A 23721-nucleotide genomic window follows, 5' to 3' on the forward strand; every position below is an offset into this window, starting at 1 on the left:
AACTGGAGTATAAACGAAGGTTTCACTTTCAATATCGAGCTTAAGAATATACTCATATTTTCTCTCATAATGACATCTCCAATGTATCTTATCATACAAATAGAGAGGACCATTCTCAAACACGAGCCTCTCTGCATCTTCGATGCCGCGCAGGGAAAACGCCAGTTTTCTCCAATGATGTTCGCCAGTCCCCCATGTACCATCCTGATCAGTCAACACCTCCGCAACCAGAAACTCATTTTCAGTTTCAGGATCAGACTTTTTCTTTACATTACTTCATATGCGTATGACTTTATGTTTCCAGTTTTCTGAGTCGAATCCTAAAGCAATGGACTCCACTTTGCGCTTTGGCGCTTTTCCTTTCCAGGTGACGACGGTGGTTTCAATCCAAGGTGATGCTTCACCGGTGGTGGGATTATACAAGAGAAATGCATCCTTGGTGGTAATACATACCACATCATGCACTACTTGTCTTGGTAATCCATACGGACCAGGACGCCGTAATGGTAATCTCATAACACTGGTTACACCTCTGTAAGGTGAAGCGACTGCGAATTTAAGATTTTGTTTTCCTCCAGACCCATGGTGGTGCTGGATAGATAATAGGAATTTCTGATGACAATTTTTAGTCCTGCATGACTGCTTAATAAATTTCTCAATTGTGTCCATCCCTCTTCTAGGAGTATCCGCTCCTCCTCTTCGAGCTTTATACGCCACAACTCCTTGATGGGTTTCATATAATTGATCAGTTTATCGTTTGAGTCATTAAACATCTCATCTTCTTCACGGTCCTTGTAAAACTTTTGGAGCAGTTGGAGCATTTTCAAGCCAGTTTTCTCGATCTTTTTAAGAGTTTTCTTCTTCCACGCGTCATCAGAAACCATTGTTGCTTCCGCTTTTACCTTATTATTAACATCTCCTCCTCCTCTATCTTCTGTAGTTTTGGTTTCATCTACCGCAGTTGTACTATATGCTTTTACCACTTCAGAACCAGGTATAATAGTAGTTGTTCTATCTATTCCAGAGGATGCAAGAACACGTATCATAGATAGTGCTTGAGAATTCGCATAGATCTTTTTCACGATTGCTATTGCCGCCATCTCTTTCTCTCTCAATCAGCGTCTTATTAACAGAAGAACCCTAACCCCCAATCTGACTCATTCTGAGAGAGGTACAGAAGACATGTTGTTGCGTTCTCTCTCTCTCTCGTGCTATGCCAATCCTAATCCCAAAATCTCTCGCGAGAATTTATGCACACTGGCAATGCGTTTGTATCTGACTCGGGATCTGAATTTGACTCAGCCTGAGTCCGTTGTAGGATCGTTTATTTTTTACTTTTTCTGATGTCTGAGTCGCGGTCCGACTTGGCTCATACATTTGAGTCGGAACCCTAACCCTAACCCCCAATCTGACTCATTCTGAGAGAGGTAAAGAAGACATGTTGTTGCATTCTCTCTCTCCCGTGCTATGCCAATCCTAATCCCAAAATCTCTCGAGAGAATTTATGCACACTGGCAATGCGTTTGTATCTGACTCGGGATCTGAATTTGACTCAGCCTGAGTCCGTTGTAGGATCGTTTATTTTTTACTTTTTCTGATGTCTGAGTCGCGGTCCGACTTGGCTCATACATTTGAGTCGGGACTATTTGAATCAGGTACTGTGTTGTGCTTGATTCATTGTGCACAAAGTAGATTTTAAAATTTCTTATAACTATACTGATTCACAAAAAATCGATAACCTGTAAATAATTATTTTTTTAAATAAAATTTTAACCTTTCATCTCAAAAACATAAGTGTTACTCAATGTAGCTGACTGAAAGTATCGTTAGCCTTTTCCTGCGAATCTAAAGGGCAATGGAAAATACACTCTAAGAAATCCTGCGAATCTTTCGCGTAAATGGCATAAATCTGACATGAAAGCGCGCTATGGGATTGCGGAGTCATATAACGTAGACTTCTGTCATGTTTGGGTAGTAAAGCCCAAAATTCCTCTCAGTTCCAACAGCCTTGAGATTTTCGTTAAATAATGCGAATATATATGTCTCTAAATCTTGTCTGGGTCGTCTCGGTGTTCCCGGTGAAAATGCTAAATGAGCAATAAGATTTCTGTTATACATCCGAGCATTATCTATAGTTGCCACCAATCCATCACCTCCAGCTGAAGGCCAACCAGTTTCTGAAACAACAATTCCAACAGTAGAACCCCCGGCTCTCTCTAGAGCTGCATACACTGCATCAACCATAGCAAGAAAGAGATTCTTGTATCCGAGTTCACCATCTCTAACAACAACTTCGTTAGAATTGAACAATGCGTAATCCATACTTATGTCCTTGGGGTTACCTATATAGGCGAAATATGGGTATATATTGACAAGTAGAGGGTATGATTCTGATGCCAAAAATGCTACGATGGGTTCCATTACAGGAGCCGTCATGGGTGAAAATTTCCCAGCAGAAGGTGGATATGATATCCCCAAAACATTCGAAGGTACAGTTGTACTTACTGGGATTTTTCGACCCACAGCTTTAAGAGCCGCATCCAGATTTTTCATTGCAGGTAATACATAGTTTGCAAGCTCACCAGGTATAACCTCATTGCCTGCCGATATGTATTTAAAGAGCGTAGTATCTATGTGTGGCATTACATGCGTCTCTACCCATGTTTTTGCATATGATGGGTCTACCGCTAGTTTTGGAAGATCTTCATTTCGAGTACCGAGAATAACTTCTATCCCAGAAAATGATAGAGCTGCTAAAGCGCTTGGATTTGGCTCGAATAAGCGAAGTCTTTGGATATTCCTTGATTTGCACATTGTTATGACTTGGTCTGGTGGTGGAATATTGTCACTCACCATCCCGTAGTTCACACCAACACGATATGCTCCTGTATGCAATAATGAAAATGATCAGTAACTTACTCAAGAAAAAACAAAAGAAAAAAACATAAGACATTTGCAGGGTGATTAAAAGTTTTTTAACTACATGCCTGTATAAGCAATGGAGATCGCAACAACATAAGCAAAAACCGAGAACCCAAGTACTGAAAGAATGCAACTCATCTTTGAAAGCTTTGCCAAATTTCCACGAAAATGAATTGAAATTATCTCTATTTTTTCTTTCTTTATTGTTCTTTTATTTTTAAGTTTGAGTGACAATGGTGTAAGGATTTTATACTAATTTTTCTCCAAAGGTGTTAGGGTTTTCTATAGTTATTTACAGCTTTAGATATATAGTTATTTACCATAATAATGAAATTTAGATTTGCAAGATCATTTTTGTACATATAAATCTTTTAAATTCCATTATAGAGGATATTTTCTTTCCATTATATAAAATTTATTTTCTTCTGATAATTATGTATTTTTTTATAGAACCACAATAACAATTTACGGTGCATGCATGCATGGATATTCGGATATTTTCCATATAACTGCATAACAAAAAAAAAAAAAAAAAAGAAGCTTAGCCGCTTGATTAGATGGGTCTAAGTCTAAAGTCCGAAGACCAGTTTAATTTGTATTCTCTATATCTCTAAAACGGTCAATGTAGCCTGTCGCTTTGCTATTTTGGGACAGGAATCCAAAAACTCGAAGTCGATCATTTTGGGACTTTATTTTGCTAGATTAGTCGTTTTAATGGAATCCAAACACCAAATGTTACTGTAAATCAATTAGAAAACCACATTTACTGGGCACATGCCCATGGTGCCTAAAGATATACCTAAGTGATTCAAGTAGCCGTAGGCGCATCACTTGTAAGCTAACAAATGCTCAATGGTTGGGTAAGAAATTGAGCACTTATATACATATGCACATGGTAACGTGATGGAGTCAAAGGTTGTTCAACTTCCATTTGACTGATTGGAAAAGAGAGTCATTAATTCAGATGAACAACAATGAATTATGGAAAGAATTACATGAACTAAACTTCACTTTTAAATCATTTCTTTGAGTACTCAAATGTTTAATATGTTTCGTGTGAACAAGCTGCTAACAACTTTTTATATATATGGTGTGAGGATTCATTAGCTTATTCCTCTACAAACACAATCCCATGGCTTCAATATTTTTGCTCTTGGAAGCTCTACATAACCAACACGAGAGCCGGCTTCTAATTCTGGAGGGGTTTACAGATCAGGAGAAAATAGGTTCCATTGAAGAAAAGAAACAAACCGATAAACTCAATGGAAAGATGTCTGTAGCAAAGAAAATGATGTCTGCATATCATGTCGGAAGGCATAACAACAAGAACCATGATGTAAGTTTGCTGCACAGCAGGGAGGATTCATCACAGGCATGGAAGCTTCCTCACTGCTGCATTTGGCCTTAATTCTAGTTTCTAATATTTTTACCCAGTTTTCTTGGGTTTTCACTCTGTTTTAGAACATCTTTTCCATTAATAAACTATTAACAATCCCATTATAGCAGTGATCTGTATTTTTATATACTATAACCTACTTTCATTCAGGTATACAAATACATAGACGTTAAGACTCGACTACAACTGTGTCTGTGCTATCTTAATTAAGACCCATGACGGCCATGACATTTGTTCTCATGCACTCAATATTGTAATCCGAATATATGGAAAATATTTCGTGCTATATGCCATACGTTGTTAAGTTTTGGCCAAATTATTTTTACGCTTATCACTACGGGAAAAATAGTAATCTACAACTGTAGATTGACAACTCGTAATTTTAAAGTTGTAAAAGATAGCATGTTTTACAACTTTTTCCAACGAAAAAGTTGTCAAAGTAAAAACCGTCCAACAAGAGGTCCAAAGAGTAGTGACGAGAATGAAATACCACAATATTTTGTGTGAAAAGGGTTGCAGAGAGAAGTGACCAGCTTTAGACTTTACAACTCATATCTTAAAGGTAGTGAATAAATGTATAACAACACGCATAAAAGTTGATGAAGATAAAAAAAAATCGATTTTGAAAAATGTTCTTGTAAAGATTTGAACCTAGGCATACTGTGTGTTCGCACAAGTCATTGACCATCCTTCCGACTTCATAATATTGGTAGATTTGTGCTTTTTTTTCTGATCAATATTCACAACCTTTACAAGGGTTGTAAAATGATAAATCGACTTTGAAAAAAAAATGAGGCTAAGGTGAATCGAGACTGAACCTCCTCTGTCTAAGACTTGGATTTCAACCACCCTTCCACATTTACATGTCTACTTATATTTTACATTTACTTTTATAAAAAAGTGCTAAGGAATAAAAATGTTAAGGAAAAAAAAAATGGACGGTTATGATGTAAATGGATGGTTATGATGGGAGATGGAAAAGATAAGAAGAAAAGGATAAATAGACCTTATACAACCCCCTTAAGAGTCGTCGTAGAGGTATAAAAACTTCTGCTAAGTTTTTCTCACTTCTGCTAAATTTTATTCACTTCTGCAAAAAAATTCCCACTTCTGCTAAATTTTTCTCACTTCTGCTAAATTTTATTCACTTCTGCAAAAAACTTCCCACTTCTGCTAAATTTTTCTCACTTCTGCTAAAAATTTTCTCACTTCTGCTAAATTTTTCTCACTTCTGCAAAAAAAAAATTGTCATCACTATTCACAACCTTTATAAGAGTTGTCTTATAGTATAAACACTTCTGCTAAATTCTTCTCACTTCTGCTAAATTCTTCTCACTTTTGCTAAATTTTATTCACTTCTTCAAAAAATTCCCCCTTGAAAATGGTTTGTTTAAGGTTTCGGAGAATCTTACCTGTATATGGATGGATTCATCGTTCTTACAAAGTTTCCGACTTATATAGTCCGCTCCCGGCTAGGTTTCGAGCTCCGAGCCAAGTTATGCATACAATATGCTAGAATAGGGTTTAATTAAGGTTTCGAAGAATATTCCGAAGGAATCTTACTTGTAAATGGATGGGTTCATCGTACTTACCAAATTTCCGACTTATAGTAGTCCGCTCCTGGACAGGTCTCGATCTCGTAGCCAGTTTCTTTCTCGAAGTAGACAAATTTATGTGTGTTTAAGGTCTTTAAGAATATTCCCATGGAATCTTACCCATAAATGGGTGGATTCATCGTCTTTGCGAACTTTCAGACTTATAGTAGTCCGCTCATGGCCAAGTTTCAATCCCAGAGCCAGTTTCTTTCTCGAAGTTGACGAATTTGTGTGTGTTTAAGGTTTTTGAGAATATTCCCATGGAATCTTACCCGTAAATGGTTGGATTCATCGTCTTTGCGAACTTTCAGACTTATAGTAGTCCGCTCATGGCCATGTTTCGATCCCGGAGCAAGTTTCTTTCTCAAAGTTGACGAACTTGTGTGTGTTTAAGGTTTCTGAGAATATTCCCAAGGAATCTTACCCGTAAATGGTTGTATTCATCGTCTTTGCGAACTTTCAGACTTATAGTAGTCCGCTCATGGCCAGGTTTCGATCTCGGAGCCAGTTTCTTTCTCAAAGTTGACGAATTTGTGTGTGTTTAAGGTTTTTGAGAATATTCCCATGGAATCTTACCCGTAAATGGTTGGATTCATCGTCTTTGCGAACTTTCAGACTTATAGTAGTCCGCTCATGGCCAGGTTTCGATCCCGGAGCAAGTTTCTTTCTCAAAGTTGACGAACTTGTGTGTGTTTAAGGTTTCTGAGAATATTCCCATGGAATCTTACCCGTAAATGGTTGTATTCATCGTCTTTGCGAACTTTCAGACTTATAGTAGTCCGCTCATGGCCAGGTTTCGATCTCGGAGCCAGTTTCTTTCTCAAAGTTGACGAATTTGTGTGTGTTTAAGGTTTATGAGAATATTTCCATGGAATCTTACCCTTAATGGTTGTATTCATCGTCTTTGCGAACTTTCAGACTTATAGTAATCCGCTCCTGGCCAGGTTTCGATCTCGGAGCCAGGGTTTGCACACAATATGCCAGAATAGGGTTTGTTTAATGTTTCGGGGAATATTCCAAAGGAATCTTACCTGTAAATGGATGGATTCATCGTTCTTACGAAATTTCCGACTTATAGTAGTCCACTGACGGCCAGGTTTCGATCTCGGAGCCAGGGTTTGCATATAATATGCCAGAATAGGGTTTGTTTAATGTTTCGGGGAATATTCCAAAGGAATCTTACCTGTAAATGGATGGATTTATCGTTCTTACGAAATTTCCGACTTATAGCAGTCCACTGACGGCCAGGTTTCGATCTCGGAGTCAGGATTTGCATACAATATGCTAGAATAGGGTTTGTTTAATGTTTCAGGGAATATTCCAAAGGAATCTTACCTGTAAATGGATGGATTCATCGCTCTTACGAAATTTCTGACTTATAGTAGTCCACTCACGACCAGGTTTCGATCTCGGAGCCAGGGTTAAAATACAATATGCTAGAATAGGGTTTGTTTAGTGTTTCGGGGAATATTACAAATGAATCTTACCTGTAAATGGATGGATTCATCGTTCTTATGAAATTTCCGACTTATAGTAGTCCACTCACGGCCAGGTTTCGATCTCGGAGCCAGGGTTTGCATACAATATGCTAGAATAAGGTTTGTTTAATGTTTCGAGGAATATTACAAAGGAATCTTACCTGTAAATGGATGGATTCATCGTTCTTACGAAATTTTCCGACTTATAGTAGTCCACTGACGACCATGTTTCAATCTCGGAGCCAGGGTTTGCATACAATATGCTAGAATAGGGTTTGTTTAATGTTTCAGGGAATATTCCAAAGGAATCTTACCTGTAAATGGATGGATTCATCGTTCTTACGAAATTTCAGACTTATAGTAGTCCACTCACGACCAGGTTTCGATCTCGGAGCCAGGGTTTGCATACAATATGCTAGAATAGGGTTTGTTTAACGTTTCGGGGTATATTACAAAGGAATCTTACCTGTAAATGGATGGATTCATCGTTCTTACGAAATTTTCGACTTAAATTAGTCCAATCCCAACCGTAATACTTAGAGTAGTCTGATGATGTATTATGCTAAGTTTGAAGTCAGAACCTTCCCAGAGCTTCTTGGTTCAGAATTTGTATGGTGTTATTTCACATTTGAAGTTCGAACAGGCATTAAGCTTCATATTTATGGATTTCACTAATGTATCCTGCTAAGTTTGAAGTCAGAACCCTCCCGGAGCTTCTTAGTTCAGAGTTTGTATGCCGTTATACCATATTTGAATTTCGAATCCACACTGAACTTCATATTTATCGATTTCAATGATGTATCCTGCTAAGTTTGAAGTTAGAACCCTCCCGAAGCTTATTGGTTCACAGTTTGTACGTCGTTATACCACATTTGAAGTTAAAATCAACATTGATCTTCATATTTATCGATTTTGATGATGTATCATGCTATGTTTGAAGTCAGAATCCTCCCGAAGCTTCTAAGTTCATAATTTGTATGTCGTTATACCACATTTGAAGTTCGAATCAACACTGAGCTTCATATTTATCGATTTCGATGATGTATCATGCTAAGTTTGAAGTCAGAACCCTCCCGGAGCTTTTTGGCTCATAGTTTGTATGTTGTTATAACACATTTGAAATTCGAATGAACACTGAGCTTCATATTTATCGATTTTGATGATGTATCCAGCCAAGTTTGAAGTCAGAACCATCCTGAATTTCGTGGTCCATCTCTAGTAATCTTATAACCTGAATTTACCAGTGTGAACTAAAGATACTTGTATGACTTGTCAAAATTACTTCATGACCTATGCGACTATCCGAAATTCAAAACGGAAGCACAAAGAGAAAGCACAAAACACAAAGAGAAACCACAAAGAAACACACCAATTATCGAATTCATTTTTCATTTCCCGATTCATTCTTATACATTTTTTGGATTTTTTTTATATCAGAATGTCGATAACAATGTCCTAAATTTATTAATACTTTTTTTGGATTTTTTTCATGTCGAAGGTTGATAATTAAATCGAAAACATGAGTTCGTATTAACACAAAGAGAAAGCACAAAGAAAACACACTTGCCTTGATCCGTATGACACTCTTAACTTAAATCTATACCGTCCAAATATTTTCATAATCCGTATTACCCCATCCTACCACATCTTATCCGTTCAAATTCTTTTAGATAAAATGATTTTTTTTTCTCTCACTTATCTTCATTCACTCACTTTTCTCAAAAAAACCCTAACTCACGTTGCGCCTCCCTCATAAAAAAAATCCACACTCAAGATTTTTTTTACCAGTGATTTAACAAAGGAATGAGTTTCAGTATGAAGCAAATCAGAAAACCTACATCTGAAGAAACGAAACCAAATTTCAACATCTCTTCAAAATGTTTCAATTAAAAGTCAAAATCGAACTCCAAATTTCTCTTCTCGCCCTCTTTTCTAACTCTGCAATTCGTGAAACCCTAACCCAAGTTTCGTTAGCTTCAATTGCTTCAAATCTTCATCACAGAACTCGATTCTTCCATCTCTATATTTTAGTAAAACTCATCTCTAATCTTCCCCGAAGACTCTCAATTTCATCTTCTACATATTCTCTGAACAATTCCACGAAACCCTAATTCACTGAATTTGTGTTTCAACCGAAAAAGAAGCAGATCTCGTTGATGCTGTAGAAGATGAATCTGTAATGGAATTGATGTCTGTAAGATTTCAAGAAACAAGGGTTTGAGGTGAACTTGAGATGAAGCGAAGATTTAAGGGTTTGATTTTGTTGTAGTGAAGCTTTGAACAAGAAGGAATTTGTGGTGGTGATTCTACTGGATGAACTGTTGGTCTGTCATTGCTGAAAGTTATGTGCTGGTAATGAATTTGAGACGAATTACAGAGATGGAGTTTGCTAGTCTAGGGTTCACCCTGGCAAAAAAATCATCATCTACTGCAACCTGCCATAATTTCACCTTTTTTCTTCTTAATTTCTCATCATTTTTATTTATATTTTAGAATTTTGTTGATTTCTTGTAAAAAAATCATGGATTTTACAGCGTTTTATATGAATTTGATAGTGGTAATTTTGATTGTTACACAGGCAGTTTAAGATTGAAATGTTGGGTTGCAGTTGAGGTGGAGATTGCAGGGGTACGTGGAGCTGAAGTTGAAGTTGCAGTAGATGATGATGTCTAAGGTTGAGTAGCTGGTGATGCTAGCAAGAAGAATCAGATGAGAATCAGTTGTGTTGCTGCTGTTGAAGTTCATTGAAATGGGTTATATGAATGTTAGGTTTTACAGGTTATGGAGCTGGTATTGGTGCTGATTGCAGCTGCAGTTTGGTGGAGATTCTTGTTTGGTTTTGATAATATTGTCTTTTTTTTTTTTGTTGGGTTGGCTGTTTTACTATATGAGGAACTAATTTGAGCATTTTTTTTTGTGCTCATTGCAGATAGATTCTTTATCTGTTACCTTCCATGGTCATGATATCATAGTGGATTCTGAAATGGAGCTTAATTATGGCAGGTTTCTAGCTTCTGGTTTTATTTGTTCACTTACTTAGCTTCCGTTTGATGCAAACATCGGTCAGTGAAAAGTAACCTGTATTTTCGAATCTCTTTCTGTTTTTCCAGGCGTTACGGTTTGCTTGGTTTGAATGGTTGTGGAAAGTCTACTCTCTTAACTGCAATTGGAAAAAGGGAGCTTCCTATTCCGGATCATATGGATATTTACCATCTTAGCCGGGAGATTGAAGCTGCTGACATGTCCTCCCTGGAGGCTGTTATAAATTGTGATGACGAGAGGCTAAAATTGGAAAAAGAAGCTGAACGTTTGGCTGAACAGGTTTGTGAAATGATGCCACTCACTATGCAGTGCTTTGAATTCTAAATATTTGGAGTTTGGTGTGGAGTTTAATGCTCTTTTGTCATTAGAGTGGAGAAGCTCTAGATCGTGTTTATGAACGGTTGGAGTCCTTGGATGTTGCAACAGCTGAGAAATGTGCAACTGAAATTCTGTTTGGTCTTGGTTTTGACAAGAATATGCAAGCCAAGAAAACACGGGATAGTTATGGAATTATAGAGTACCAGGATGTTGATGCTTGCATTCCAAGATGTTGCTGCACGGTGCAAGGTATTTAGTCTTATTGTTCACTTAATGTTGGTCAGCTGATTACAGGATTGTGTACATTAGGCTTTTATACTTGAATTTGAGTATCCCCACTGATATTTATCTTGTTCAGGAACTTGGTGTTACTTCATTTGCATCACTCTGTAGTTATTTTTGATAATTTTTTTTATATGTCACATTAGATGTTTGAAACAATACAGAGAGCTGAAAGTTGGGAGCTTGCATCACTCTGTAGTTGGGAACACCATGGCTTTATAACAGTGATGATCATTAGATTGGTGACTTGCTTTAGACTTGATTGACTTAATTTCGAGAAACTTCAATATATTAGTAAACTAGTGGCTTATTTTGTGTGTTTTGTTTCTGTTTCATCGTTGTATCAATTATCATATGCTCAGATTGCTCATCTGCAATTCTACTTATACATGTTGCTTTGGGGGGAAATAGAAATAATCCACTAAATAAGTCAATGGCATCAAAAGCAACGTGATAAATGCACGTATAGCTTGTTTATTATTCACTAGTTCGCTGATTACTTATCTGCTCTGTTGGCTAAACCTTGTTGGTAGTCTCTAACCTTTTCTCATGCTATTTGTGTTGATCTAGGGCAATGCAGGGAGCTGGACAAGAGAGGAAGAAACCGCACTGAAAGAAGGTGTCCATAGTTATTACAGTATTACAGATTTAATTTTGTATTTAAATTCTCACTTTTTTTTTTCAAATCGAATATGTACCACAACTCAGGATTAGAGTTGTCAAGGAAATGACATACAACTCTTCCCATAGTTGTCAAAGAAGTGACATACAGTTCAAACTACAGTTGTCCAAGAAATGACATACAACTCTAATTATAGTTGTCAAGGAATTCACATACAACTTAAACCAAAGTTGTTAAAGAAATGACATACAACTCTTCCCAAAGTCGTTAAGGAATTCACATACAACTCTAACCATGGTTGTAAACTAAATTTCTACAACCCCAACAAAAGTAGTGTAAGAGTTATTTTCACAACCCAGGTAAGAGTTGTGTTAGGCATTAAAAGGAAATTTCAAAAGACTTTCACAACTGAAAAAAGCGTGGTATATAATGGGACGACAACCGTGTTTACGTCTAGTATTGACGAGTTGCAAAGAATTGAAGACTTTCTACAACCCCCTTGTGCAACCCATAGATATCCGTCGTCGTATACCGTATGACAACAGTTTTTTGGTGTAGTTGATCGATGTTTTTCCCGTAGTGCTTGTAAATGAACAATTAATTAATGGATCTCTCTTAGATAATTGTAACTACAGAAAATCCAGTAGCATACACAAATAAAAAACGAAACAGATCTAAGACATAGTAAGAGTTCTGGATCAGAAATTCTTTATTGATTAACCACTCCAAGTAGTGAAAAATACAAGTTCTTGAATACAAAGAAACCCTAATTTCTCCCTCTAAGCAAAGCTCTCCCCTCTCTCCAGAATCCGACCTTTTGTACATTGCCTAAGGACCCCTATTTATAGACCAATCAACCCTAATGGCGTACAACTCATTTTACTTCGTCTGGATCTCGTGGAGATGCTTTATACTTCGCCCAGATCATTTTCCATAAAGTTTTCCCCTTTCTTTCGCTGACAACTTTGGGTGTTTGTCGGGACAACTGTCTCTTTTCTTACTCCATAATTTACTGACTTCGCCAATTATCTTTTCAGGCAAGTAACCTTATTTCTCCAACCTTTATTTAGTGGATGGTGTCTTATTGGTTACTCAAATTTGATTCGTTTGTGTTTTAGATTCCTTATGCGAGATACTTCGTTTTAGGATGCTTCCTCTTCGTGCTTCGTGTTCTTAGTTGGTGGCGAGGTAATTCTGACATTTGATTTGGCAAGTCACTGACCGGGATCTTTGAGTGAGATTCTTCAGTCCTATTTTGTGCCTTCCTGTGAGGCCACGTGGCGAGCCTATTTTGTGTATCTACATTTTCTATCAAAGTACCACATGTCGAGTATGGTATTTTGGTATCTACATTTTACCCTTTTTTTCTTGAGTATTGCTTGAAGAACGATCCTTAAGGAAAAATCCGTTTTGGTATAGTTCTTGGAGCGTGACATTTGATGCTTGAGTGGATGACTTTAACCTTTGCTGATGAAGGAACGAGCGAAAGAATAATAACTTGAAAAGTATATACTTGCCTATTATTCTTTCGCGAAGTTTCGAAGCTTCGATGCGATATAGAAGCATCATTCCTTGATCTTGTTGCGGTCGATCATGAGTTGTTGTTGGATCCATTCATTGCTTCGCTTAGATTTTTCCCTGGTATTGTTGGTTGTTGATTTTTCATGTTGGTGAGAAGTAGCGAGGTGTCATGTTACATGTAATGAGCTAAAATTGACGAAATATGTAGTGAGCGAGATATCTTCGTTAACGTTATCCCTTTGATTTAGATAAAATAATGCTGCAATCTCGGGTTTGCGTGGTCCACTTGTTGCACATTTATTCATCATTTCCAGCGGCCCCGTAAATTCTATTGCCTTTTCCCTTGCTGAGACATTTCTCGTTGTTCCACTCGATGTTCCCCTTTTAATGACTTCCATTGACCGCTGAGTCCGATATCCCTTTTCCTTGAAATCCTTTTTACTTTTTTCTATGGCTCTTTTCAAGTCCTGCTGTTCATTTCGCTCACCCTGCCCCTTCTTTCCTTCATATTTCTTTATAAAGCTCTTCTTTTAACCGCTCCATCTCTTTACCTTCGATGTTACTTAATCGACCTCGTGGGGTTCGCTTCTCTTTGATAACAGGTGTTTCTTTTTCGATTATCGTCATTTCTTCTTCTTCAATTATTTTCCCCTTCTTCGTTTTTCCATTTTTCTTTATCTCGGGATGGTTCTCCTTTTCCGAACCTTTCTCCTTGGTCATTTCTTTGTTGATATCCCGCGTTATTATCTCGTGGATCATAATTCCTTCGTCTTAACTCCTCACGCCTAAGATTTTGATCAACCCATTCTTGATCTCCCCTTGACACAACTACCAACTTCGTAAGGATTACGTTCGACGATTCCCCTTTATCGTATTTTAAGTCGTCTTCCACAACGTGTATCGTTCTTGGTAAGAGTCGAAAATTTCCTTCTTTTGTCGGGGTCGGCTTAACCTTGCTAACTTGCCTCTGCTTTTCCTCCAAGGCTATGTATTCCTCCTGATACTCCCTCAATTCGTTCATTGTTAACGAGCTTCGATCGTGTAAGTTAGTTTTGATGATTTTCTTCCAAGCATCCTCTCTTCGTTCTTGTGCGAAGTTCATTGTAAGTGTAAGTTTGAGATTTACCGGTGATAACCTTGTGTTGATGTTATCTTTGATGATGAGTTGTTGGTATCTCTTCTCGTTCATCTTGCCTCATTGTAGATTTTCACATGATATTGGTTCATTTGTACTTTTCTTAGCGACCTTTGATTCATATCAATCACATGATATTATTACCTTTGTGCAAAGTGTATAATATGCATTTTCCTTATATGTGTGCCTCCTTTTGCTTTGGTAGATGAAAGAACTTAAGCTATCCAAAGTAAAAGTAATGTAATTCTCCTTTGTTGCCTCTGACCTTGTTTTGTTTGATACCTTACGTCTTCAAGAAGTATGAATAATAAGAATTCCGAAGTATACGAAGTATCCATTCTTGATCTCTTTCCCTTGTCTTCATGCGAAGTATTATGGCTATGCGTCCTCTTTAGGATTATCTTCGCTCTGTTACCTTCTTCTTCGCTTTGTTACCTTTTCTTCGTTTTGTTACCATTTCTTCGCTTTGTTACCTTTTCTTCGTTTTGTTACCTTCTTCTTCGTTTCGTTACCTTCTTCTTCATTTTTTTATCTTATTCTTTGATTTATTACCTTCTTCTTCGTTTTGTTACCTTTCTTTTATTTTTGGTTTTGTTTGCTTTCTTTCTCTTGCCTCTTGTACATATTTTGGTGTTGTAAACTGTGTGGCTATAGGAGGTCTTATTGCGCCTCCTAGTTAAGGTCTTACTTTTCCCCACCCTCTCATTAAGGGTCTTAATTCGACGAAGTCTCAGACGCTCATTATTCTTGCGAATAACAATCCATCAACCTCGCCTTAACATTCTCTAGTGAGGTCTTATTTCGCGACAACACGACATGCCTAACTATTCCCATGAATAATATCCCCATGATATTGCCGTCTTTTTTGGTCACGCAACTCCCTAATCTGGAGGGTGCCGTCCCTTTATGTTCCCACTGATTGCCCCTTCAAGGAGGTTAATCCTAACATGCATGTTGGTCTCCTCCCATCCGGTTATTACGACAGTCAGTTGTTTTCGTGACTTGTTATCCCTTCGCCGATATGGCTCATGGTTACGAAGTCACACCCTATGTGGGGTTTCTTTGGGACCGAGTGCTTTGTATCCAGGACTTTCTATACAGACATGGTCGGTAACGCTCCAGACGTCTCAGGCACCCGCAGCTCAACTAAATACGTCAGCGCCCTGGTCATACTCCGCACCCCTTACCGAAGGCCATCATAAAAGGGACCCTCAGCGGATAGGTCTTATCATTGCCCCTAGCTTATGTATCTGAGAGTTGTTCACGACGTGCGTTAGGACTTTTCCTCTTACACTTTAGTTCGAACTAGGGTGCACGCCGTGGATTCCCAGCCTTCATACGCGAAGGGTTTAAGGTTTCTCTAACACCATTTCGTGGATCTTATTTTCCTGCAAATGCGAGGTCTTACTTTCCTGTTGTGAGGTCTCATTTTTCCTTGCTGGACTTGATTTACTTCATTTCTTATTTGTCTTTGATTTCATTCCTTTTTCTGCTTTATTCGTGAAACTTGAAGTTGTATTGTACTTCGTGTAGCATCTAAGTGAGCCGCTCCAGTGGGTCAGAGTTAGTGTGTTCGCTGGGTTGGAGCTGATTTATCTCTTCGTCGATGACTTATCACATCGGCGGCTTTGCGCGTTTCCTCGTTGGTACTGCAATCATCCTTTCCTCCTTTTCGTCGATGATTTATCACATGGACGGCTTTGCATGTCTTCTTTTTGGAATTTCAATCATCCTTTCCTCCAGGAGTAGCTGAATGTTTCCGTCGTCTTGCAAATTTGTCATTTGCTAATGATATTCCGACGAAGCAAGCTTTGCTTTGTTATATTCTGCTCCTGACGAAGTGCACCTTCCTTCACTTTTCGTTTGCTCGTTAACTGTCTTACCTCGCTGGAAGCTTTGTCGAAGTAATCTTCTTCAATATCTCTTCTTCTCTAACAGATCCTCGCCGGAACTGCCCACAATGCTTTGAGAAGCTCAGTTTTGGGTCTTCACGTTTCCCTTCATCCTCACATCTTTTTCCTTCTTTATATCTTCGTCCTTGATCCTCACATCTTTTTCCTTCTTTCCTCAGATTCCTTTCTTCTTCATTCTTCCTTCGTCGCATCCTTCTTTGTCCTTTTATTCGTTTCCATTATCTTCGTATGTATTGTCCCTTTAACGTAAGTTTCTTCTTCCCAGTGAAACCGTTCTTGCTCCCGAATCCGTACCTCCTCGCGAATCGCTAGTCGCTCTCTCTTCATCAAGTTTGTGGTTTTGCAGCGTCGGCGTGTCGTCTTGTCTCGCCAATCTAACGTGTTGTCCCACGAGATCTCGTTCTTGTTCTCTTTCTTGACGAAGCGTCTCTCTATTCCAATATCACGTCGTCTTCATCGACATACTTTTCTATCTCCCCGTGAGTTGATTCCATCGTCTTCATCAACATTCTCTTTCACCTCCACGTGAGTTGATTCCGTCGTCCTTATCGACATTCTCTCCCATCTCTTCGTGAGTTGATTCCGTCGTCCTTATCGAGATTCTCTTCCATCTCTTTCATGGGTTGTTTCCGTCGTCCTTATCGACATTCTCTTTCATCTCTTTCGTGGGTTGTTTCCGTCGTCTTCCCTTGTATTTCTCTGGAACTGAACCGGTTTTGTTTTGTGAATCGATTGCTTTCGCCCCTTTCCGTCGTCTTCCCTTCCATCATCTTCTCTCTTTCAGGTTGGTTTTAGCTTCGCTAGAACTAACGAAGTTGCAGGGGTGATTGCCTCGTCCCTTCCTTTGTGAGTTCCTCATCTGCACCCTAATACTCCGCAGCTCATGTAAGATTTCACGATCTAAAATCCTTCCCCTTACTTTGTCTATGCTTTTATCCTCACGCCTCCTTCCGTCTTCGTATCTTAATATTTGATTTTCATATCTCGCCTCTACTAGTAATCTCCTCAGATCTCTCTCCCGATCATAGCCTTCTTACAGCCTCCTCTGTGTTCTTTCTTCTTTATCTCGTTCGTCTTCTTCCTCGTGATTTTCATAAGGGTCATATCTTCGATGTAAGATCCTCCTTAGACACGAGATGGTTATCGCTTCCAAACTCGTATCTCCTTCTTGCAAGTTTCCAATCACTATCTTATTGTCGCGTTCGTAATCTTGTTGTGTCGCCTGACCTCCTTGCTTTTCCGTTCCAGCCTGCTTCTCAGGTTCATATATTACTCGTCTTTCCCCCGACGGGTTGCCTCACTCGGTTCTTTTAGCGTCATGCTCTCGTCAACAACATCCCTTCCCATTTATTCTCGGATCGCTCCCTTTTTCGTGATAGCCCCAACTTTCATGATTTGGAGAGGTTCCTTCATGAGTTCAGTATCTTCACTCGTCTTACCTTTTCGCCGACTTGCGGTGCTTTCCCCATCTGCAACTGATTCCTTCTCTTTCATTCTTCTCTTCGTACTTCCAACCGCTTGCTCATTCTTACCACCGTTAGAGGTTTCGCTCGCCCTGCTCTTCCTGCCATCATTTGACCCTTATTTAGTATTTACCAACCAATTATCCGCCTGGCGTTTCACCGATATTCTCTTTCAGATCTCAGATCCTGGACGTGAGCAAACTGCAAAATCTATGAAACTCCACTGTGTACAACAACTCGCCTAGATATTAAGCTATCACGACTTTGAAACGACTTCAGCTTTTCTCAACTCTTAGATGAGGATAAATCCTCAATCTAAGTCCCTGTTTATGGACGCCAAAATGTAACTACTGAAAATCCAGTAGCACACCCAAATAAGAAACTGAACAGATCTAAGACATGGTAAGAGTTTTGGATCAGAAATTCTTTATTGATTAACCACTCCAAATAGTGAAAAATACAAGTTCTTGAATACAAGGAAACCCTGATTTCTCCCTCTAAGCAAAGCTCTCCCCTATCCCCAGAATCCGACCTTTTGTACATTGCTCAAGGACCCATATTTATAGACCAATCGACCCTAATGGTGTACAGCTCATTTTACTTCGTCTGGATCTCGTGGAGATGCTTTATACTTCGCCCAGATCATTTTCCATAAAGTTTTCCCCTTTCTTTCGCTGACATCTTTGGGTGTTTGTCGGGAAAACTGTCTCTTTTCTTGATCCATAATTTACTGACTTCGCCAATTATCTTTTCAGGCAAGTAACCTTATTTCGCCAACCTTTATTTCGTGGTTGGTGTCTTGTTGGTTACTCCAATTCGATTCGTTTGTGTTTTAGATTTCTTATGCGAGATACTTCGTTTTAGGATGCTTCCTCTTCGTGCTTCGTGTTCTTATTTGGTGGTGAGGTAATTCTGAAATTTGATTTGCAAGTCACTGACAGGGATCTGTGAGTGAGATTCTTCAGTCCTATTTCGTGCCTTCCTGTGCGGCCACGTGGCGAGCCTATTTTGTGTACCTACATTTTCTATCAAAGTACCGCATGTCGAATATGGTATTTTGGTATCTACAATAATCATGCGATTTAAAAGTGATACTACTTCGGCTTGGAACAGTTCATAAATAGTTTTGACTAATTCTCTTCAAAAATATATGAAACGAGAACAAAACAAAACGGAAGTTGATTTAATGTAATACAATATTCTATTATTCTTAACTGAATAATGATAGAAGAAACAAGTGAAGTGGAATCTGGATGATTTAGTTGCACATCATTCTTAGGAATGCCCCATTAGTAGTATGTCTCCCAGTGTAATGGTTTCAAAGGGCTTCCCAAAAGATGGCCTACTCCGAGCTGATACTGAGAGCTCGACCGATGCTTCTTGCATAGTTGGTCGAGTACATGGATCGCCTCTTATGCATGAGAATCCAACCTTCATGAAGTACATTATTTCTGTTTTTGCAACACCCGTTGGTGCTCCAATGCATGGGTCTAAAATGTCTTGCAACCTCATGTTTTGCCCCACAGTACTTGAAGTCGGAGACGAACACGATGATTGAACAAGAATATGAGAGAGTAGCATGACGATTTCAGATGGATGCCTCCCCATTAGCACTTCTAACAGGACAATACCAAAGCTATAAACATCACATTTTTCTGTTACCTTCATTGTGTATGCGAGCTCTGCCACAATATGCATTATCAATAACAGGAAAATAGAAAAATTTATTTACTAAATAGGAAGTATACTAAAAAAAGGTTACAGAAATATGTATTAGATTTTCAATGCGAATTGCAAGTACCTGGAGCAACATATCCATCTGTTCCAGCTAGTGAAGTCCAATTGGATGAATCTGGCTTCAACATCCTAGCAGTACCAAAATCAGAAACTCGAGCTTCGTACTCAGCATCCAACAAAACATTGTTACTAGATATGTCCCTATGAACTAGCGCTGGTACGCAATCATGGTGCATGTACGCAATAGCATTAGCTGTTCCCTTGATGAACCTTATCCTCTTTAGCCAATCAAACTTCACTGCTTGTTCCCCGTCACATAAAATCATTTTCAAACTTCCCCTCTCTACAAACTCGTAAACCAAAAATGAGATTTTTCGTTCTGGATTAGAACAGAACCCGAAGAGCTTCACGATGTTCCGATGCCGAATTTCCGTCAATGCATGAACTTCACTTTCAAAAGATTTTAAATTAACCATTTCCGAATCTTCGTCTGATGAGTGCAGTTTCTTCACAGCAACGATCTGGCGTGTTGGTAGCTCTGCTTTGTAAACACTACCATACCCTCCCGTTCCAATGCAGTATTTGGTGTCAAAATCTTCCGTTGCTTCAATTATATCTTCAAAGGCTAGTTTCCCATCAAAATTCCATATTGAGAATAAATTCTTCCTGGTATCCTGGGCTTTAGTTTGATCCACCTGCTTGCCATTTCTACCTAATCTTTTTCGAAAGCCGAAAAGAATAGCGAGAACTACGAACAAAAGAAACAACGAACCAAACAGAGGAACTAGGACCATCACCACCAGTTTAGCTTTTGCCATTTTTCTTGTATTTGTAACCAAGGAATGACATGGTGGAAGAGCTCCAGAGTGACTGCCACATAAGCCTTTGTTGTTCTTCAGTGCATCGAAAGGAGCATCCTCAAAGGCCTTGATGTTTGGAATGGGACCAGTCAATTCATTATAAGAAATATCAACGGTGGTCAAGCTAACCATTTTATCAAATGAAGGTGGGATTAAACCAGAAAGCTTATTATGAGACAAATTCAAGCTTTCCAGTTTGTTCAAATTCCCCAGATCAGACGGTATCTTTCCGGTTAGCTCATTTTGACTAAGATCCAACAAGAGTGACAACGAACTTAAGGTTCCAATCTGAGATGGAATACTTTCATTAAAACTGTTCCTACTCAAGTTCAAAAAGAATAAGTTTGAACAATCTCCAAGTTGTGTGGGGATCGGTCCGGTAAGCTTATTGTCTGATAAGTCGAGACGCTCCAAGTTGGATACCATTCCATTTGTCGAATTACATAAAGAAGTAGGGATTGAACCAACTAGATTATTTGCATACAACCTTAAGTCAAGAAGAGACCTCAGCCTCCCTAATTCTTGAGGAATGCTACCAGAAAGTTGATTCCCGACAAGGATAAGTCTGTTTAGTTTGCTCAAGTTACATATAGAGTTGGGGATCGGGCCAACGAGGTTGTTATAATGCAATACGAAGTCAGTAAGAGATTTCAGCCTTCCAATTTCTTGAGGGATGCTACCAGAAAGTTGATTTTCGTAAGCAAAGAAAAGGTATACGTTGCTCAGATTACATACAGAAGTAGGAATTGGACCACTGAGGCTGTTTTTGGACAATTGAAGTACATTAAGAGACCTCAGCCTCCCGATATCTTGAGGAATGGTACCAGAGAGATAATTTTGAAAAAGAAGTAACTCGCTTAAGTTAGTGGAGTTGCACAATGAAATAGGTATTGAACCCGTGAGCTTGTTCCTATACAATGATATGTTAGTAATGGACCTTAAGCTTCCGATTTCTTGAGGAACTGTACCAGAGAGTTGATTTTCATGGAGATATAAAATGTTTAGGCTGCTGAGATTACTTATAGATGTTGGGATTAGACCAGTGAGATTGTTAGAGGCGAAAGTAAGGCTAGTAAGAGACTTTAGCATTCCGATTTCTTCAGGAATGGTACCAGAGAGTTGATTCCTTTCAAGATATAAAATGTTTAGGTTGCTCAGGTTGCATATAGAATTAGGGATTGCACCGACAAGATTGTTCGTGGACAACGCTAATTTAGCAAGAGATTTTAACATTACGATTTCATGAGGGATGGTACCAGAAAGTTGATTTTCATAAAGGTATAAAGTGTATAGACTGCTCAGATTAAATATAAAATTCGGGATCGGGCCACTAATTTGATTTTGAGCAATGCCCAATATCCTCATATTTGTTAGGAATCCTATTTCAGGTGGAATATTCCCGGAAAGTTTATTCATAGAAAGATCAAGATTGGTAAGTTTTGAAAGATTACCAATTTGAGGGGGAATGGATCCGAAGAGTTCGTTGGTACTCAAGTCAAAGCTAACAAGTTTGGGGAAAGATGCGAAATTGAAACTGTGGAGTGTACCTTGCAAGAGTAAACCTGTTATATTCAACCTTGTGATGCTTCCCGCGTTGTCACAAGTGACCCCATACCACCTGCATGGACTTATTACACTACCAGTAGTACTTTTCGTCCAAGAATGGAGGCCAGAGGCACTTTGGTTAACAAGAGTTGATTTCCATTTCAAAAGAGAATCTACTTCTTCGTGTAACTGTTTTTTATTAGTTACCGATGAAGAAGAAGAGTATAAGCAGAAACATCAACAATGTAAAATGAGACAAAAAATAACGCCACCATTAGCAAAGTTGCAGTAACAAATTTCGGTACTGATAACATTTTTGAAAAATTATTGTCTCTTGAAAGACAGTTTTAGTTTTGAGATGAGTTTAATCCTCCTACTGGGTACACACTGTATATATAATAACATATTGTTGTGATTTTGACGTTTTGTGAAAGACTTCATATGGAGTCAATTTTATATTTTTATAGTAGTCAACAATATTGTGGCACTGTCTTGTGGCTGAGAGTAACTAAGATATTATTCTTGTCCACACGCAGAAAATTTATACAAAAATCTACCGGACTTCCCTGGTTTGTACGTTAGTTGAAAAGAAAAGGAATGATGAGCATGACCTCTGAAAAATCAAGAATCACTGAAAAGCATATTCCACCGGAAAGACGGAAGGAAAATTGGAAAAATGCTCCAAAATATGGAAAAGAGAATGAATTTGGTTAACAACGGTCGGTTTCCATTTCAGTAGAGGCTTCATTTCTTCGACTACCGCGTGTAACTAGGTTTTGAAGAAGAGAAGAAAAAAATAAGAAAGACTAAAAAAGAGTTCGAGAGTCTCATCGAAGTCAATCTTGTTCTTGTTTGTATATCTGAATTTTGAACTTAGGCACGACTCTAATGAATTTGGTAGTTCAATGTAGGGGCGAAATATCGTACAGAATTAACCCATAGCCTCTCCCTCACTATGACAATTACTAGCACAAACTAAGAGAGAAATTAGGCGAAGAAATACAACGCGTCAAAAGGGACAAGCATGAAGAATGCCCACGCGACGAGCACGTCGAGAAGAGTATGAAGCAGCGGCGCGAGAGATAGCGACATCTTCCCAAAGCCTGGCGGATAAGACAGAATAGGCAGAGATCAGCTAGCAGAGATTTGCACGTGAACTTAGTTGTCTTCTACCATGACGATTCTCTATATAAGGATTCAAATAATGAAGAGAGAGGCAGGTTGAAAAGAGTTCAGTCAAGAATAAGAGTTAAAAACCACCACTAGAGAAGAAGAAACCACTAGAGTTAGATTTACTTATCATCATCCTTCTTATATGTATGAACCTTTGTGATATTAATAAGAACATCATATTCTCCATACAAAACTTGTGTAAAGATCATATCTAGTGTCAAGGGGTGTATAATATCATTAATGTTTGAGTTTATCTTCATGACTTAGACTTAGTGTTCTTATCACTTCATTGGGTGTAGTTTTGGGATTTTCCACAACTACATTTTGGTGCTAGAAACAGGGAGGATTATCCTCACCTGCTAGCTAGTAGCTAGAAACTACCATCTCTGAAAACAACCGATTACTTTCTCACAAAAACCCTACCTTTGAAATATTTTCATCATTATGAAGTCCTAGTGAAAATCGACCACTTGATTCAAAAGGTGCTGATTAAGAATCACTCGCTTCTCAGAACTTTGAAAAGAAAGTCTTGACAAGTTATCCCTCTTAAGACAGTCGAAACAACGATCAAACCTCCATCATATTTCCTTGGATCATCAGAAATCTTGACCACCAGCATTTCTGATTGACAAAATGGTACAAATGGCATCAAGAGCATCACATAATATCGCAACTCGAAGAAGCAACAAAGTAGCGAACCAGAGAAGAGCCACAGGCGA

General features: G+C 38.6%; 3 protein-coding genes across 3 annotated transcripts; 1 reads left to right on the forward strand and 2 right to left on the reverse strand.

Annotated features, from left to right (window-relative positions):
* Positions 1 to 1941: 1941 nt before the first annotated feature.
* On the reverse strand, positions 1942 to 2892 carry LOC113332419 (putative glucan endo-1,3-beta-glucosidase GVI; the record flags this gene model as incomplete). The annotated part of the gene is made up of 1 exon (XM_026578965.1): positions 1942 to 2892. A coding segment is annotated over one exon (951 nt), but the record flags the coding sequence as incomplete, so codon positions are not given.
* A 6262-nt stretch (positions 2893 to 9154) lies between these two features.
* Positions 9155 to 11782, forward strand: LOC113332541 (ABC transporter F family member 1-like). The gene is made up of 6 exons (XM_026579089.1): positions 9155 to 9743; positions 9970 to 10210; positions 10321 to 10394; positions 10502 to 10712; positions 10802 to 11000; positions 11604 to 11782. The coding sequence occupies exons 2-6, from the start codon at positions 10154 to 10156 to the stop codon at positions 11660 to 11662; spliced, it is 600 nt and encodes a 199-aa protein (XP_026434874.1). The 5' UTR covers positions 9155 to 9743; positions 9970 to 10153; the 3' UTR covers positions 11663 to 11782.
* A 7180-nt stretch (positions 11783 to 18962) lies between these two features.
* On the reverse strand, positions 18963 to 21517 carry LOC113332420 (probable leucine-rich repeat receptor-like protein kinase At1g35710). Its single transcript, XM_026578966.1, has 2 exons — positions 19489 to 21517; positions 18963 to 19369 (listed from the first exon to the last, which is right to left on the reverse strand). Exons 1-2 carry the CDS (start codon positions 21515 to 21517, stop codon positions 18963 to 18965), a joined length of 2436 nt encoding a protein of 811 aa, XP_026434751.1.
* Between the last annotated feature and the right edge of the window lie 2204 nt (positions 21518 to 23721).

This window comes from Papaver somniferum, unplaced genomic scaffold (assembly GCF_003573695.1).
Source record: "Papaver somniferum cultivar HN1 unplaced genomic scaffold, ASM357369v1 unplaced-scaffold_131, whole genome shotgun sequence".
Classification (NCBI taxonomy): domain Eukaryota; kingdom Viridiplantae; phylum Streptophyta; class Magnoliopsida; order Ranunculales; family Papaveraceae; genus Papaver; species Papaver somniferum.

Excerpts from the sequence above, each read along its gene's own strand:
- LOC113332541 (XM_026579089.1), top strand. The coding sequence starts at position 10,154 with ATGTTAGGTTTTACAGGTTATGGAGCTGGTATTGGTGCTGATTGCAGC. Across the intron at positions 10,211-10,320 it reads CTGATTGCAGCTGCAGTTTG|ATAGATTCTTTATCTGTTAC; the intron begins GTGGAGATTCTT and ends TGCTCATTGCAG. Across the intron at positions 10,395-10,501 it reads ATGGAGCTTAATTATGGCAG|GCGTTACGGTTTGCTTGGTT; the intron begins GTTTCTAGCTTC and ends CTGTTTTTCCAG.
- LOC113332420 (XM_026578966.1), bottom strand. The coding sequence starts at position 21,517 with ATGTTAAAATCTCTTGCTAAATTAGCGTTGTCCACGAACAATCTTGTC. Across the intron at positions 19,370-19,488 it reads AGATGGATATGTTGCTCCAG|AGCTCGCATACACAATGAAG; the intron begins GTACTTGCAATT and ends ATATTGTGGCAG.